General features: G+C 42.5%; 1 protein-coding gene across 3 annotated transcripts in view; it reads right to left on the bottom strand.

Annotated features, from left to right (window-relative positions):
* PAPOLA (poly(A) polymerase alpha) overlaps positions 1-18,577 on the bottom strand; it is a 94,135-nt gene that overhangs the window by 25,891 nt on the left and 49,667 nt on the right. For all 3 annotated transcript variants that reach the window (XM_038406480.2, XM_043516342.1, XM_043516343.1), the window contains exons 13-15: positions 17,777-17,830; positions 16,754-16,873; positions 2,859-2,968 (exon numbers count right to left, since the gene is read on the bottom strand). In XM_038406480.2, coding sequence (XP_038262408.1) covers positions 2,859-2,968; positions 16,754-16,873; positions 17,777-17,830 — 284 coding nt within the window. The remainder of the gene's footprint in view (positions 1-2,858; positions 2,969-16,753; positions 16,874-17,776; positions 17,831-18,577) is intronic.

Genomic DNA, 18,577 nt, shown 5'->3' with positions numbered 1-18,577 from the left:
TGGTGCCAGGTCCCACTTCTTGGTCTTCTTGGGCACCAGCAAAAGGGATCGGTGCTGGGTACAGCCTAGTGCTGGGGGTGCACTATGCACTAAAGCCAAAGTGCTGGGCATTGCATCTGGCTGGGCTGGCTCCGAGGCTGGCTGAAGAACCGCCTCCATGAGGAGGGCCCTTAAGTGAATGTCGTGTTCTTTCTGTGTCCTGGGACAAAAGTTCTTATGGATGCAACGCTTTTAACGTGGGATTCCCCCCAGGCACTTCAGACAGCTACCATGTGGGTCACTAACAGGTATAATCCTATTATAGTCAGCACATGGCTTAAAACCCAGTGACTGGGGCATGTCCTGCCTCAGGCAAAGTCCCTGCCGGGACCCTAACTGACTAACTACAGTACTTAAGAGCTACTTACTAACTAATCTACAATAAAACAAAACTATTTACAGATGGAACACGAAGTTCAAAAGGGAAAGAAACCACTGACCACTTGCGATGCAAGGGAGAGAGGCACGCCGACCAACCACCATGGGCAGCAAGAAGGAACTGAGAGAGCGTAGGGTTGGTGGTGCCTGATATACCGACGCATGAGCACAGCACTCAAGGGGGTGCCACAGCCAACCCTATGGATACTGCTAAGGCAAAAATCTCTAACAACTGTGCATGGGGCTGCACACACACCAAGAATGGAATCGACATGGACAAACACTAAGAATGTATCTTTAGTCTATATTTCTGTCAAAAATAATTTAATAATAATAATAATAATAATAATTTAATAATAAAATCAATATGCACCCAATAGCATATTACCATCAGATAATAAGGAAGGAGTACATTCAAAGATGAAATTGATAGTGCATGTCAAGTGGGATGAGTACTGAAAGATTAATCCACCTCCCATTGCTATATAATCCCTTTGCTGTTCATTTCCAGATTAACATCTGGTTAAGATTCCCCATAGCTCAGAAAGAAACATTTTTGGAAGTATTTGTTAAAACTCTAACTAAAAGTTTTGGTTTGGATATAGTCTATAAATTCTACCTATAGATCTCCGTGTTTGACAACTGAGATGTTCAGAGACCATTCAGAAACGTAAGTCTTGAATGCTGTTTTCAAGTGATAGGAATTTACGATCTATTTGCAAAGAATATATTTGCCATTCCAGTTGCGGGCAGAGCTGTTAGATTAGATTTTAGATTGTAAAGAAAGATAATTAAAAACACTAAGTAGGAAGAGTGCTAATCAGCCTGACTACATTCTCTAGTCAAATCAAAGGAGTGTAGCACTCGCAATCTTTAATCAAGTAGCTTATATTCATGGTTTTGGGAGAGGGAAATTTTCTTTTGATTGAGAACGATGTTAACCGCACATAGAAGCACCAAGATTTTCAAACACCCTTCAAAAAATTTATGAAATCTTAATAAAATTGCCTTTTTTTTTTTAAAAAAAAAAGGGGGAAGGTCAGGGAAACAAAGGGAAGAGTAATGAAGGGATGACAGAATGCAAGTCATTACACAAATATCTCAAATCAAACCAGTTTAATGTTTAGAGATTTTAATTTTTAAACATTTTTATGTTGGAAATCCAGAGGTCCATTTACAAATGGCTGAATCTTGCATTTCATGTTGGGAGGTGGGTGTGTGTGGTTTCTCTCCCTCCTCTATTTAAGTCAACTTGATTACATTACAACATTATTTTAGTCCAGTTTAAGATACTTTTCCACATTTTACATTTACCATTTACTGTGACTATATTACTGTATGCCAAATTCATAGTATTCACTAAATAAGCCTCAACTTGGGAATCCATAGACAGAGGTTAGTTAAGAAATTCTTTATTGCACACAGTATGGAAGTTATGAAACTATACTTAAACCTTTGTCAAAACAACACTGCCAATACATCTAATCAATCTTCCACAGAACACTGCAATATTCTTAATTTTACTCTCCAGATGTTATGTTGCAAATTTCCACCAATGTTGTCCTTTTTGGTTTGTCAAAAGCATTTTAAACAGATTGTGAAGTTAGCATGACTTGTTTATTTTTGTGTTGTGTATCATCTCTGAATATAGGTTTCAGAATAGCAGCCGTCTTAGTCTGTATCCCCAAAAAGAAAAGGAGTACTTGTGGCACCTTAGAGACTAACCAATTTATTTGAGCATAAGCTTTCATGAGCTACATGAGCTTTCAAAGCTTATGCTCAAATAAATAGGTTAGTCTCTAAGGTGCCACAAGTACTCCTTATCTCTGAATATAGTCAGTACAACACAAGGAATGAACTGCACTTACTAGTTAGTATGAGCTCCAACATATTGGATTAACTGCAATGCACAAGGTATGTTGCCTAGGTTCTACTATTGATCTGTTTTAGTAACAGATATAAACATGGAAAAAGATTTACACTGAAGCATACATTTTCCATTAGATTTTAACATACGTACATCACATTTGTTGATTAAGTATAAATGTTTATACTATCACTTAAAGCCATGTAATTTACTATGTTGAATAAGAAACATTTAAAAAGTTTTACCTTTTTCAGTGAAAAGTATGTTGCAAATTATGCCTTAAATAAGGTACAGTTTATGAAAAAATTAAATTCTTATGACCAAATTGATCAGTTATGTCCCAAATGTAAAGTTGCCTAGTTGATTGTCCTGCAAATGTATCCAGAATTAACATACTGAAACCATTTAAACGAAAGTTTTGCTACTAATTTTCTATACATCCAATAAACAATACAACCATTATATTATATCCTTCCATCTAGAACCATGGTAGAATATTTTGAAACAAAGGCCACATAATTACACATTCAGCGCAAACGAATTAATTTCAAGCCATTAGAGAAGCCAAGCTTACCTGTGTCAGTGAAAGACTGGATGTCGTATGTAAGATCAACACTCAGATTTTCAGAATTTTCTGTCTTCTTAAACACTAAACCAATCACCCACATTGTACGAAATTCTTCCCTGAAAAGTTATATAAAAAGAATCGTATAATAATCAGAAGAAGAAAGAATTTAAGTTACTTAATCTAAAACTCAGATGACGTGGTTTGTAACACTGGTGCAAAATTTGATAATGTGGTTGGTTACATGCTCAACTGGCATGAAACAAGATTGAAGTACCCAGAAATCCAACTGTTAAGAATTCCTACTAAACCATAATAGTAAAACAAAAAGTCAATTTCATATTACCTACTAATCAGTGTTATTAGCCATATTTTAAAAGGTATAAGGCAAATACAAAATACTTGTTTACGTTTTCCTTTTTCAGTTTCAAGTTTAGTCTGTTTACATAAAAATCTTCAGACGTTAACAAGAAAAGTTACTTGCCTTTAATTATAGTTTGCCTACACAGATTTTCAAGACATCAGAGATAGGCAAACTACAGTCCACGGGCCACATTCGGCCCTCGGGACCGTCCTGCCCGGCCCCTCCCCCACGAGCTCATGCAGGACAGAGCAGCAGCATGTTTGGCTCTGGCCAGGCAGCGCAGCTGCCAGACATGCTGCTCTGAGCGGCATGGTAAGGGGGTCAGGGGGATGGATATGGGGCAGGGGGTCCCGGGAGGGCAGTCAGGGGACAGGGAGCAGTTGAATGGGGTGGAGGTTCGGTGGTGGTGGGGGCAGTCAGAGGATGGGGAACAGGGGAAAGTTGGATAGGGCAGAGGTTTGGGGTGTTAGGGGCAGGGGTCCCAAGAGGGGGTAGTCAGGGGACAAGATTGGATGGGTGGAGGGTTCTGAAGGGGGCAGCCAGAGGGCGGGAAGTGGGAGGGGTCGGACGGGGGCAGGGGCCAGGCTGTTTGGGGAGGCACAGCCTTCCCTACCTGGCCCTCCTTTCAGTTTCACACCCCGATGTGGCCCTAGGGCCAAAACGTTTGTCCATCCCTGCACTACATGCTTTGGCATGTAAGCTCAGAATCCTCTAGCAAAGGGCAACTGTTAGGAGCAATGCATGCACTTGTGTGGATCCACACATCAAAGCAAAGGCAGATAAAGGGATCTTGGCTCCAACTGTCCTCATTCTCCCCCCCCCCCCCCCCGGTTACTGTTTAAAGAGCCTAAATTCCAGAGAAAGAAGATGCTGTGATGGATCTATCTGCAATCTATTCAAAGAACTACCGTTACAAGTAAGGCTACATTTACACTACCACTTGTCAGCAAAACTTATGTCGCTCAGGGGTATGAATATTCCACCCCCCCCCCCCCGACATAAGTCACGCAGGTATAAGCTCACATCTTCTGCCACTCACCGGGGTGGTTTTTTAAGGCTTATGAGAGAACTCTCCCGTTGGCATAGAAAGTCTTCACTACTCGCGCTGCAGTGACACGGCTACACAGGTACAGCCATGCCGCTGCAGACCTGTAAGTGCAGACATGCTCTTTTTAAGCACTACTTTTTATACATCTCCTCTCACTCTTCGTAGAGTGATTAGTCATTACAATCCTCAAAGAATATGGGTCTGAGAACTATTTAACAAAAGAATGCAGGGACTGGTCTGCCGAAGCTGACATAAAACCTAAATGACAAATTAAAAGAACCATACAGATACTAATTGAGCAATGCATGAGATAAGTCACATTTTCATTGATGTTTCCACATCCAAATTTGTGATAGAAATTTATTAAATATGCGGTATAGAATTCTTTGAATACGGTATAATGCTTTGATCTTTAAGGTACTGAAATATCCCTGAGGGTTGACTATAAAGTGTAATCCATTTGGATAGCCTGGAAATTTGTAAACTGAACTAGTCCTAGAAGACTCCCCAACACTTCAAGAAGCATCTTTACTTTATCAAGTATAAAAATCTAGGAAGAGACACTGGCAGACTGATAAAGACTGGTTCAGACCAAGGCCAGATCCAACTGATTTCAAAGGAATTTAAGAGCAAAATTTTAGGAATCCAGGCTTGAACGTTGTGGCTCATATTTAGAGCCCTACCAAATTCACGGCGATGAGAAACGCGTCACAGACCATGAAATCTGGTCTCCCACTGCGAAATCGGGTCTTTTGTGTGCTTTTACCCTATACTATGTAGATTTCACAGGGGAGACTAGTGTTTCTCAAATCAGGGGTCCTGACCCAAAAGGGAGTTGTGGGGGGATCACAAGTTTATGGGGGGGGGGGGGAAGAGGAGAGGGGTTACAGTATCATCACTCTTACTTCTGCACTGCCTTCAGAGCTATGTGGCCAGAGAGCAGCAGCTGTTGGCCAGGCACCCAGCTCTGAAGGCAGCGCCCTGCCAGCAGCACAAAAGTAAGGGTGGCAATACCATACCATGCCACCCTTACTTCTGCACTGCTGCCTTCAGAGCTGGGCAGCTAGAGTCGAGGCTGCTGACTGAAGGCCCAGCTCTGCAGGTAGCAACGCAAAGGTAAGGGTGGCAATACCATATCATCCCATCCTTCTGCGCGGCTGTTGGTGGTGGCTCTGCTGGTGGTGGTTCCCGGCCAGCAGCTGCCACTCTCCTGCTGCTCAGCTCTGAAGCCAACGCTGCCACCAGCAGTGCAGACAGAAGGAAGGGTAGCAGTACCACAACCTCTCCTACAATATCCTTGCAACCCCCCCACAACTCCTTTTTTGGGGCCAGGACCCCTACAGTTACACCATAAAATTTCAGATTTAAATTACTGAAATCATGAAATTTGCAATTTTTAAAACCCCTATGGTGATGAAATTGACCAAAATGAACTGTGAATTTGGTAGGGCCCTACTCATATGTACAGACTTTCTTTACACTTCGAAATTAACCCACTGGTAGAAAAGTTTGTCAGCAGTAACTCTCCTAAAACCAGCAACAAACACGGTTTAACTATTAGGCCTGGTTTACACTACACAGTTAGGTTGACGCAAGGTAGCTTACATCAACCTAGTTGTGCATGTGTCTGCACTCTAATTAGTCTCCCACCACTGTACGCACCATTACACCAACACAGCATCACCACCTCTCCAAGTGGCATAGAGTCAATGTATTTAGATCAACATGGCGAATGCAGACACAGCATTCGTTATGTCGACCCAAAACTGTCCCACAATGACCCACACTAACTGCTCTGGTCACCATTGTGAACGTCACTGGTCAGGGAATCATGGAGACCAGAACTGCACTCCCCTTTAAATCCCTACAAATTGCCTGGAGTAGACAGGAGATATTGCATCTCCTGGGCCTGTGGGGAGAAGAGGCTGTGGAGGCACAGCTCTGAAACAGCCATAGAAACGTTGACATCTATGAGCAGATTGCTCAGGGGATGCAGGAGAAGGAGTAGGACAGTGACCAGCAGCAGTGCCGCATAAAAGAAGTTGCGGCAGGCATAGCAGGTGGCGAGGGAGATCAACAATCCAGCTGGTGCAAAGCTGCAGACCTGCTGCCTTTACAAAGAGCTACATGCCATACTCCGCAGAGATTCCCCCCAGCCACCCACAGCTCCATGGATACCTCCAAGAAGCCCGAGGCACAAGCCCCTGCCATGAATAGCGAGGAAGATACGATGGTGGACAAGGAAGAGGTTTATGGGAAACAGGTGACTGGGGGCTCCAGCGGTGCAGTGAGCCAGAACCTGTTTTTGATTTCATCACAGACCAGCCATTCAAGCACAGGTGAGCCCAATTCAGGGGAAGAAATCTTAGGTAAAAGTATATAGATAAATTTTCAGTTACATGGATGGCACCCCCAAAGTAGCAGAGCACAGTATTTTGACTATTCATTCATTTCCTTATGCTAGAAGAGGTAGTAGTTCAACCAAGAGGGGTAGAGTTGCTATCAGCTTTTTCATTCCCCTGTAGAGTTGGTGGAGGGGCATGCCATGCAGGGCAGTTTGTTTATATACACAGGGATGTCTTCTGAATCCTCCTGAGATCTCTCGATGAAACTTCAAAGGAGGTATTCTGTAATCCTCAGCCAAAGGTTTAGAGGGAGGGCTGCCTTATTTCTTGCTCCATGGTAGAACACTTTCATATGACAGGTTTCAGAGTAGCAGCCGTGTTAGTCTGTATTCGCAAAAAGAAAAGGAGTATTTGTGGCACCTTAGAGACTAACAAATTTATTAGAGCATAAGCTTTCGTGAGCTACAGCTCACTTCATCACGAAAGCTTATGCTCTAATAAATTTGTTAGTCTCTAAGGTGCCACAAGTACTCCTTTTCTTTTTTCATATGACACTCAGTGATAACTTCAGCAGGCACCACTGTAGTACGCAGGTTACCAGCACATAGGCCAAGGCAGCTTCAGGACACCAGCAGCAGCTGTGCTCTCTCTGCCTTTGTTACCCTCAGGAGTTAGATATCAACTAAAATCACCACCACCTGTGGAAAATGGTGCCAGTATTCAGTGCTATTGCCTTCTGACCAACCAAGCAATTCCCTCCTCATTTCCCCAACCTCTGGCAGCCATACCCACCATGGCTAGTGCCGTCCACACGCAGTCCCAAACAGAAGTGAAAATGTAGTGCTTAAAACTTTAGGGAAGCAAGAGGAGTGAGTTCAGCATTCTATGTTCTGCTTTCTGTAATGAATACACTGACAATGGTACCTCTTTGTTTTATCTTCTGCTGCCTTTGTGGCTTCAGGGTCTCCCCCTCCACACCTGTGGAACACCTGAGCCAGAGAAGGAGGAGAAGGAGAAAGAAGGGGACTCAGGATGACATGGTCAATGAGATCCTGCAAGCCAGTACTGCAAGGGACAATGAACACAGGACCTGGAGAATGAACATTGAAGATAGCCTGCAGAAGGAGCAAGTGAAGAGGAGAAAGGTCCAGGAGTCCTAGCAGGAAAAGGAGGAGATGCACCAGGACATAATGGGGTTTCTCAGGCAGCAAACAGATGCTATAGACACTGGTGAACCTGCATGTTCAACAGTCTTGGGCTTGCCTCCCCCTGCAACCCATTGAGAACTCAATACCAGAAAATCCTGACGACGCCTCCCCCCAACATTCCATGTGGCATCATGGTTTGCAGCACTACTCTTACCACTCCACCCCGTGGGACATTAAAGACAATCACAAGCTTCATCTACACAAACACATGAAAGCTATGATTGGTGTGTATATATCTATAGTGAACATGAATTCTTTCCCCTTCATAAGTTCAGTGGCGATCTTGAGTGTCTCAGGTCCAAAGCAGAAATAACTTGCAGATCCAATACCGTGCCATGATATGAGCCTCGCTAAGGGTACTTGTGGCACCTTAGAGACTAACAAATTTATTAGAGCATAAGCTTTTGTGAGCTACAGCTAGAGTGGAAATCTATCAATTTCATGAAAAAACTTATACAGGCATCCGATGAAGTGAGCTGTAGCTCACGAAAGCTTATGCTCTAATAAATTTGTTAGTCTCTAAGGTGCCACAAGTACTCCTTTTCTTTTTGCGAATACAGACTAACACGGCTGCTACTCTGAAACCTGTCGCTAAGGGAACAGACACCCCTCCAGTGCTTGTTGCTCAGAAAAGGAGCGCAGGCAGGACACAGAGTTCTTGAATCCTGGGACACGGGCACAGGCCCCAGAGGGAGGGGCTGTCTCTGAACAGGGATGACCAGCTAACTTACCACTAACTACTAATAATGCAACTACCACCAACTACAAGAAGAACTGCAAAGAACTATGAATAATTATATACAATGGAAGAAGTCACTCTCTTAGTAAAAACTAAGCACGCAAAGGAACAGGACTTGCAGCAGTAAGAGAGAACTGGAGAGGTGTCGACTCACACGGCCTATTATGCCCTCGACTGTGAACATGAGGAGATGCACGGTATATCAATGGACACTGGTAGGGAAAACCTTCTGGTTCTGGCACATATGCAGCCATATTTGGAAACTAGTCCCTATATATATATATATATATATATATATATATATATATATATATATAGGGACTATCACTTGAAGAAATCTGGTTGTTCTCTTAATTCGTTGAGCTTTATTAACTTTTTTATGTATTTGTTTTAAAATTACATGTTTTTTTGGGCACCGATTTTGTTACAGAATAAAATTCTGTTAATAATCTTTATTAGTTCACCGCATATGCTGAAGCTCAGCAGTTCTGAAAGAAACCAATTATCTGCACCGTGTCATACAACTCAGAGGATCATTCACAAACAAAATAAATAGGTGCACTGATAATGTTACATTCCTACACATACAGCAATCACCACACAATTCTTACCTGGCCACAAAAGGGCAGAGGCCAGGTAGAACATACTACACACTACTCTCTCACTGTGAAAATAGTTTTTCAAAGCCTCCATGTGTTGTATAGCGCTGCACTGAGCTCTTATAATAATTCTTGTATCTGGCTGTTCAAATTCAGCAGGCAGCCTCTCCACTTTGCCCTCAATTTGGATGGCAATTTCTCCCCCTTTGCTTCACATATTATGAAGGACATAGCATGCAGTTATAATCATTGGGGTATTTTTCTCACTGAGATCCAATCTTGTGAGTAAAGAACGCCAACAACCCTTCAGATGACCAAAAGCACATTCAACTGTCATTATCCATCTGCTGAGCTGGTATGTGAATTGTTCCTTGGTGCTGTTGAGGTGGCCAACATATGGCTTCATGAACCGGGGTAAGCTGGGTCCCCCAGGATCACTACTGGCATTTCAATATTCCCAATGGTAATCTGCCAGCTGGGAAAGGAAGTCTTCGCTTGTAGCTTTCTGAACAGTCCCATATTCTTGAGGATGAGAGCATGCCATGCACCTTCCCTGACCAGTCCATACTGATGTCAGTGAGGCATCCCCAGTGATCAACCAATGCTTGCACAACCATAGAAGAGTAGCCCTTTCTCTTGACGTACTCAGAGGCAAGGTGGTCTGGTGCCAAAATAGGGGTGTGTGCTGTCTATTACTCCACTGCAGTTCAGGAACCCCACTGCTGCAAATCCTCATACTATGTCCTGCACATTACTTAGAGCCACAGTCCTGCATAGTAGGAAGTGATTAACGTCTCTTCACATTTGCATCAATGGCCTCTACAGTGGATTTCCCAACTCCAAATTAATTTCTGACTGACCATTAGCAAAGTGACTTTGCACATTTCCACAGTGTGATTGTCACTCACTTCTCCACTGTCAGTACAACTCTCATTTTCGTGTCCCTGTGCTCAGAGGCTGGGGCAAGCTTAGCACACAGAGTTAGGAATGTGACCTTATGCATTCAAAAGTTTTGCAGCCACTGGTTTTCATCCCAATTCTGCATTATGATACCATCCCGCCAACCAGTGCTTGTTTCTCAGACCCAGAAGCAGTGTTCCACCAACTACAGCTGCTCTATGAACTCCACCAACAATCTTGAATCAATCATCACTATGTCCCATAGCAATCGGTCCCCGAAGGAAATGCCATGATCCCCACTGATTCAGTTCTTCCTGAAGCTCTGCAAATACTTCAGGATCGTGCACCCTGTGCTTGCCACACTCATGATGATAATGCAGAGTTGTGCAGGATCTATGCTTCTGTCAGAGATAGTGAACAATGAGGAGGGCCATGCAGGTTTGCGAGATTTTGAAAAAAAAGGTACAAAAACTATGGGACACAGATAACATTATGGGATGGACACAGCTGCGAACGGAGAAGTTGACCCCTTGCTCCCAGTCACCCCTTGGGTGATTTGTTTTGGCCCTACCATGTGTCATGGTTCCTTCCCCACTCTGAACTCTAGGATACAGATGTTGGGAGCTACATGAAAGACCCTCTAAGCTTATTCTTACCAGCTTAGGTTAAATGCCACCACTACCGAAGTGTTACACAAAGAACAGGGGAAGTGCCCACTTGGAAACGCCCCCCACCTCCAAAATATTCCCCCAAGCTCTATACCCCCTTATCTGGGGGAGGCTTGATAAAAATCCTCACCAATTTGCATAGGTGAACACAGACCCAAACCCTTGGATTTTAAGAACAATGAAAAAAGCATTCAATTTCTTACAAGAAGAATTTTAATTAAAGAAAAAGTAAAAGAATCACCTCTGTAAAACCAGGATGGTAAATATCTTATAGGGTAATCAGATTGAAAACAGAGAATCCCTCTAGGCAAAACCTTAAGTTACAAAAAGACAAAAACACGAATATACATTCCATTCAGCACAACTTATTTTATCAGCCATTTAAACAAAACAGAATCTAATGCATATCTAACTAGATTGCTTACTAACTCTTTACAGGAGTTCTGATCTGCATTCCTGCTCTGGTCCTGGCAAAAGCATCACACAGACAGAGAGAACATTTGTTTCCCCACCCCCAACAAATATCTTGTCTCCTCATTGGTCATTTTGGTCAGGTGCCAGTGAGGTTATCTTAGCTTCTTAACCCTTTACAGGTGAAAGGGTTTTTCCTCTGGCCAGGAGGGATTTAAAGGTGTTTACCCTTCCCTTTATATTTATGACACCATGCATTGCCAAATCTCCCCAAAGGACAGTGCACTGGATGATGGTGGGCTGCACAATAGGATACCTACCCAGGGTACACCACATTCTGCATCAAAAACAAACATGAACTGGCGAGTACATGTACTGCCAACATAAGGAGCCAAGCACGCATGTGCACAAGTGACATACTAAATGGCTGGCTGTATGCAGATGTAACTTGAATAGACATAAGTTTGTAGTGTGAACATGGACATGGACTTAGTATAGGCAGAGCAAAACTAATTTCAAATAAGTTTTCCGTAAGTGAAAATAATTTTGACACATTTACACCATTAGTCAGACCATTTTCAGCACTGTTTCAAGAGGATCTGTTAGTAACTACTTTGAACAGGTAACTTCTAGGGCTGCCAGTTAACTGCCATTAACGCGTGTGATTAATGAACAGCATAAATAATACGTTAATTTTTTAAAAGCACGTTAATCTCAGATAATCGGGGGGGGCAGCATCAGCTGCTCCGAAGAACCTACCTCAGGTCAGATGCAGTAACGCACGAAGCCACCAGAGGGCGGGCGAAAAGAGAAGAGGCTCACAGAAAGATATGGTTCTCATGCCAGCTCCAGCAGAGAAGTATTTTTTAAAAGTAAAAACAGGATGGCCAGAGGCTCACCCGAGCCACCCCTGCACTTGCAGGGCTCGTCCCAGCCACCTGCCCCACGCCTTCACCAACCCCCTGCATCCGGGGCTGAGCCCCACACAAGCTCTGCACTGCCCACAGCAGGGTCTCTCCCCCTCAGCCCCGTGCCGCCCAGGGCTGGGGTTGAACCTGAGCCTTCCTGCCCCCAAGCTTCGCATTGCCCATGGTGGGGTCTTCCCCCAGGCCAGCCCTGTGCCGTCCATGGCTGGGGCTGACCCCCACGCTCCCCCGAACTTGGGAGCTGACCCCACCCCAGCCCTGTGCCACCTGCAGCTGCGGATGACCTTGCCTCTCCAAGTTTGGAAGCTCACCCCCCTCCTGAGTCCCATGCCGCCTGCAGCTGGGGGCTGACCCTTCCTGCCCTCTCCCGCCCGAGCCCTGGGCCACCTGGGGCTGGCCCCTGCCTGAGCTCGGGGGCTGACCCCCACCCCCATGCCTGCTGAGCTCCATACCGACTGCACTTGGGGCTGAATCCCAGCCTCCCCAGTTCCCTCCCCTGCTCCTGGCCAGCTTTGTGCCACACAGGGGTCAGCTCTGAAGCCAGCACTGCCTGCCAACAGCAAATTTTTCCGCTTTCCTGCTGACAGGCAGTGCTGCCTTCAGCTGGCCCCTGTGCAGAAGCCACCACTCTCTGCTCTGCCTTGCAGCCAGGACAAATGCTCAGTTTTGGTGAAAAAGTAGGGATGGCTGTGACAGAGCTGAGAAAGGGAACTGTCCTGGCCAAAACGGGACATATTGTCACCCTAGCTGGCCTGCGCCCTGTTGTGCCCAGCCGGCTCCTCACTTGCGGGACCAAGCCCTCTGCGTCGTGTCCCATTGCCTCAAGCCAGCCACTCGCTCCAGGGGTACCCAATACAGAACATGGGCCTGGTGAGCTCAGCCTCCCTGCACCAGCCTCTCCTCCCCCGTAGTACGAGTCCCTGAGGTAAAATCCACCCCCCCCTTGCAAACGAAGGCTCAGTCAGCTGAAGGGAGCCCACCGAACTCAGTAAAAGGAGGCGAGCCCAGTACCAGAAGCCACCTTTCCAGAAGCAGCAGCAAGACACCTCCCTCACGTTCCTCCAGCACAAGTTATTGCATGCTACTCTGTGTTGTCACCCCCTGCCCTCCCAGACTCTCCTCCTGCACAAATTTTTGCTTACTTCCCCCCCTCTCCTATCCTCCCCCAACACCGAATGCAGATTTCTAAAATGAAACTCTCTTTGGACAGGAGGTGAACCCGGTGACCTCAGAAACCCACCTCAACAGGAGCAGCATCAAGAATTCACCTCTCGTGCATAACTCACACCCCTCATCTCCAGAGTACTGACTTTCTGGGATAAAAAAATTTTACCCCTTCAAAAAGCCAAGACTCCTCTAAAGGACACATACAAAATAGTATACAAAAAGCTAACCCAGCAGCAGCAGAATTAAAAAAAGCCTCCTGCACAATTCAGTCCCCGACTGAATGTTAATCCTGAGGTAAAAATCTTTCCATATCCATGGCAAAGACTCTTTTGAAAAGGACACTAATGTACTGATTATATAGAAGAATTTATTGAATTATTCTAGACATTGACAGTTCTACTGTGTTTTCATGATCTGGAGTGATTAAATATCAGAAAAAGTTAATATCAGAGCAAAGCAACAACAGTTCAGGTCTTTTGAATGGCAAGTTTATGTTTAAAATACTTCCAAATGTTTTTTTGTCTAAAAAGACTTATCTGTAGCTATTGCATGGCCGAGTCCTAATATCACAGAAGCACTTCAAGTCTGCACTTACACCTACGTTCTAAGCATGCTTTTGCTTCAGGCTCTTGTGCTACAGATAACCCATCACCAGAAATTAATCCAGCCAGCCATGACAGAGTACAATTATAGAGTTTCAGAACTGCTACAAGCCCATGAATCAAACAAAGTACAACACCTTAACCAATACTACTGCAAAGTGGATAGCTATGGACTGCAGACCACTCAACATTGTAAATGTCAGAGGGCTAAGAGATATTATTCAAATTGCATCTTCCAATCAGTCATACACCTTGCCCTCCCAAGGAACCATTGCATCACGAATAAATGATCTATATGACAACGAGAAGACTACAAAGTTGGAGCTTCTGAAAAATGCACTGGCTGTTGCTTTTACTGGTGATTACTGGACATCCTTGAGCAATCACAGCTATCTGGATGTCATGGCACACCTTATTGATGTTGTCTGGACATTGCAGTTGTTTGCTGTAACAGTAACTCATACTGAAGAGAGACATTATGCTGAAGCATGTGCAGAGCATTTCATGGATGTTGCGAAAGAATGGAATATTCAAGAAAAGGTAACAATTAGTACTGACTGCACATAAAATGGTAGCAGCAGCCAGTCACTTGCCTTTTGAACACATGATATGCATTGATCCATTACAGTGACGCTCAGTGATGGTGGTTTTGAAAACATGCTGGCAAAACATAAAACTTGTGGGCCATTTCAAACACAGCCCAGATAACGGTACAGAGCTAGGAATACAACAAGCTGCAAATGGACAGAAAGAAAAGACTCTTGTACAAGATATTTCAACCAGATGGAACTCCACATTGGCTATGATTCAGCGCCTACTTTGCAATAAAGCCACTATCACATGCACGTTAGCTCTTCAAAAGCACAATCTATCAGTACCGTCAGATAAGGATTTTGAAAAACTGCAAAAACTAGAAACACTAGTTGAGCCCTGCAGGTTTGTGACTGAACTCCTTGTGGGGGGGTGGAGGGGAACAATTGTCTCTCCTGTTCCGTGGTTTTACCTATATTCCACCTTATGACAGTCTCTGATGACAACCCAGCTGTTTGATTTAAGACTACTTTCACGACAGATTTTACAAAACGCAAAGATACTAATCTGAGATTTCTCAAAATAGTTACAGCACTAGACACAAGATTTACGACTCTGAAGTGCCTTCCAAAATCTGAGAGGAATGAAGTGTGGAGCATGCTGTCAGAAGTCTTAAGAGCAACACACTGATGCAGAAACTACAGAACCCGAACCACCAAAAGAGAAAAATCAACTTTCTGCTTCTGAATCATAAGATGAAAATGAACATGGGTCAGTCCCCACTGCTTTGGATCCTTATCAAGCGGAACCCGTCATCAGCATGGACGTATGTCCTCTGGAATGGTGGTTGAAGCATGAAGAGGCATATGAATCTTTAGTGCATCTGGCACGTAAATATCTTGCTATGCCGGCTACAACAGTGCCATGCTAACGCCTGTTTTCACTTTCAAGTGACACTGTAAACAAGAAGTGGGCAGCATTATCTCCCACCAATGTAAATAAGCTTGTTTGTCTGAGTGATTAGCTGGACAAGAAGGAGGACTGAGTAGACTTGTAAGCTCTAAAGTTTTACATTGTTTTATTGTTAAGTGCAGTTATTCTTTTTTTTACATAATTCTACATTTGTAAGTTCAACTTTCATAATAAAGAGATTGCACTACAGTACGTCAATGAGGTGAATTGAAGTTTTTTATAGTACAAATGTTTGTAATAAAAAATGAAGTGACCACTGTACACTTTGTATTCTGTGTTGTAATTGAAATAAAAATATTTGAAAACGTAGAAAACATCCAAAATATTTAAAGAAATGGTATTCTATTATTGCTTAATTGCAATTAATTTCTATCTAGTAATTTCTTAATTTTAGACAGAGTTATAAATACTCTTGCCCAAATTCACTTTTTGGGCATGCAATTAAATTATGCTTACAGGAGCCACCAATGGGCCCAATCCAAGAAGCCACTGCCTTGTTGAAGAGCCTGTGCAGAAGGTCACGTGGACTTTCTGTAGATATTTCATAATGAAATGAGCACTGATTTTAAAGCTAAATTCAATATGAAAATGCTTTGCACGCTACCGACAACACAAAGTCAGAATGTTATACCTGCAAAAATACATGTTAGAACTGTTCACAAAAATTTATTTCACAACCTCAGACTTGACATAAATAACCTCTCACTAATCTGGCTATGGCAATTGACACACAGAAAACACCAGGTCAAGTGCAGTTTTCTGGCCAAAAATCAACCAACCAAGCCCAAAACACAGTCCTAACCGTCTGGAAAGCAAAACAACAGAATCAGAACTTGCCAAACATCCTAACGTCAGTTTTGAAACATGCACTTGCTCTCTTCCTACTGGTACAAGACATTAGTGTTTCCTAAAACAATCACTGGCAAGTTAAAAAAACAAAAACTATTAGCTATAGATGTTTTTCAAAACTCCAAATCTAACTAGCTGTCATTTAGGCTGATAATGAAATCAATAAGAGACTGAGTCTGCGACTCTTGCTTGACTGAGTGCTACTAATAAAAGCATAACAACAGACTTTGGTAATAGTCACTCAGACAATTGCAGCACAAGAGGGGAATACCAAGGTTAGTATTATGGCAACTTTGCACACTATATACTGTGCTAATAAGTGAAGTTGTATCACTCCATTAAGGTATTCCTACTGCTACAAAAGTATCTGTGCGCTAGCCAAGTGATTTTTATGTAAGTGGATGCCAGATTTTACCAATAATTGCTGACAACTTAAGTCATTAGTCCAGTTTACTTTTAATTAAATGTTCATCCATTTCAGTAAATGATTTGAATAATGTAAATTGTAAATTTTCAGTTATCTGCATAAAATGTCCTTCAATTATTGCATTAAGGAGCGAGAGGATTTGGCTTACTTGTCAGGATTCTCCTTGGGTGCTGGGAATGACTGAGGATTCACGTGAGCCAGTGTAATGAACTCATTCTTTTCCAAGCTTCCAACTAGAATTCGGATTTTTGACTCCACCAAGCCCACCCTAAATGAATAAAAAAAAAAAAAAAAAAACCCACTTACTAGTAAGTGGCAATTTAAAAATACCTGAAATACAACTACAGACTTCTGGGAGGAAAAAGCCAAAATGTTCTGGTTAAACCAATATCTGGAAATACCAAGTAACTAAATACTCGTCCAGACAAGCTCACTCCAGACCAATATCCTAATATTACTTTCCAACAAAGCCACATAGCTTTGTTTAGTGGAATTCCACATCTTATCTTGAAGTCATGATGACCTTGTCCAAACTGCCTGTGCCAAAAATGACACCAACAATGAAAGATTTTCCTGGGTGTAGTAATTAAGTTACTATGCATTGGTAAGTCTTCAGAAATCAAATAATACCCTAGCCAGGAAAGGCTGAAGGCAGAAAATTGAGAGAGGAATGAATTTATATTCAGATTAAGGTTTTGTTTTGTTTTTAAAAGCTATTTTACTCTAATGCCTAAACATGTGAAAAAAAAGATGTATTTGTTGAAGATTCAACATCTCTGCTGCTTCAACTAAGGTGAGAGAATTCAAATATCGGAGAACCCCAAATAAAAACCAGAGGAGAGGGAATGAGATCTAGCTATTCAGGCTTTCTCCATACATCATAAAACTCAAGGTAATATCTTTTTAAACCTTTGCAGGTCCTTTTAAATAGCGTACTGCAGCCAATAATATTCTCCTTCATTCTGTTTCCTTAATGAATTTCTAGATTAATGAAAGAGAGCAACATCATTAATTGTCTTCATCTATTTAATTCCAGAGCACAGAATCTTCACCTAATTTTTTCCATAATATATGTTTTACTTGTTCATTTACATCTCAGGTTGATTGGATAAAATTATTTTATATATTGAAATTTGGGGAATTAAAAAAAACCAGCATGCATGATACTCACCATTCTAGTCGCTGTTTTTCTGTTGGTGCACTTGCTAGAAGTACAATGTAATGCCTTTGAAGATAAAGACAACAGGCTATTCTATTTATGTCTGACACTGGACATTCACAGTTATTAACATCCTTATTAGTTTAAGCTACAAATGCAGACAGAAAAATAAAATAAACAGTTAAAAATAATATGCACCTTATAATAAAGAGCTTAAACAATCTACAAGAGGCTGCAGAGGAGTCTGATATTAACAGATATTTTTTCCAAAAAAAATTCAACTCACATTGACGTCCACAGCTGCATTAATATCAACAAAAGGGTAATAAATGCATGGCAATGCAGTAGCACTTAAGCCAAAATCTCAACTAAGTGCGACTATATCTTAAACCGCCAATTGCAGAAGGCTACTCACTTTGTGGAAGCAAAAGATATAAAAATAAAAAACAAATATTCAGAGTGCAGCCGTCTGGTGTTCTAATCACAATTATCTTATTTCTCAAGATATAACTAGATGACTGGTTTGACACACTGGTTTGAGCATTTTATCAAAAAGGTAAATATAGCGATGAAATGTAATACAAGTAGTGTCAACTTTAAGAGGCTTTCCAAACAATTTTTCCTGAAGTTTTCTAACGTGTCTTTCCTCTCCCCATTAATCGGAGACTTCAGGATTTACTCTAGAATAATCTACTATACTCACAGGTTTTCAATATATTGAGTCAAAAATCTAACTGCATAAAAATCCAAAGTATTTTTAATGAAGGAAGAAGAACAAGAACAGTTAAGCTCAAGGGAGGTGGATAGGCAAGG

The sequence above is a fragment of the Dermochelys coriacea genome, chromosome 6 (genome assembly GCF_009764565.3).
Source record: "Dermochelys coriacea isolate rDerCor1 chromosome 6, rDerCor1.pri.v4, whole genome shotgun sequence".
NCBI lineage: Eukaryota > Metazoa > Chordata > Testudines > Dermochelyidae > Dermochelys > Dermochelys coriacea.
This window is presented reverse-complemented; position numbering and strand designations above follow the sequence as displayed.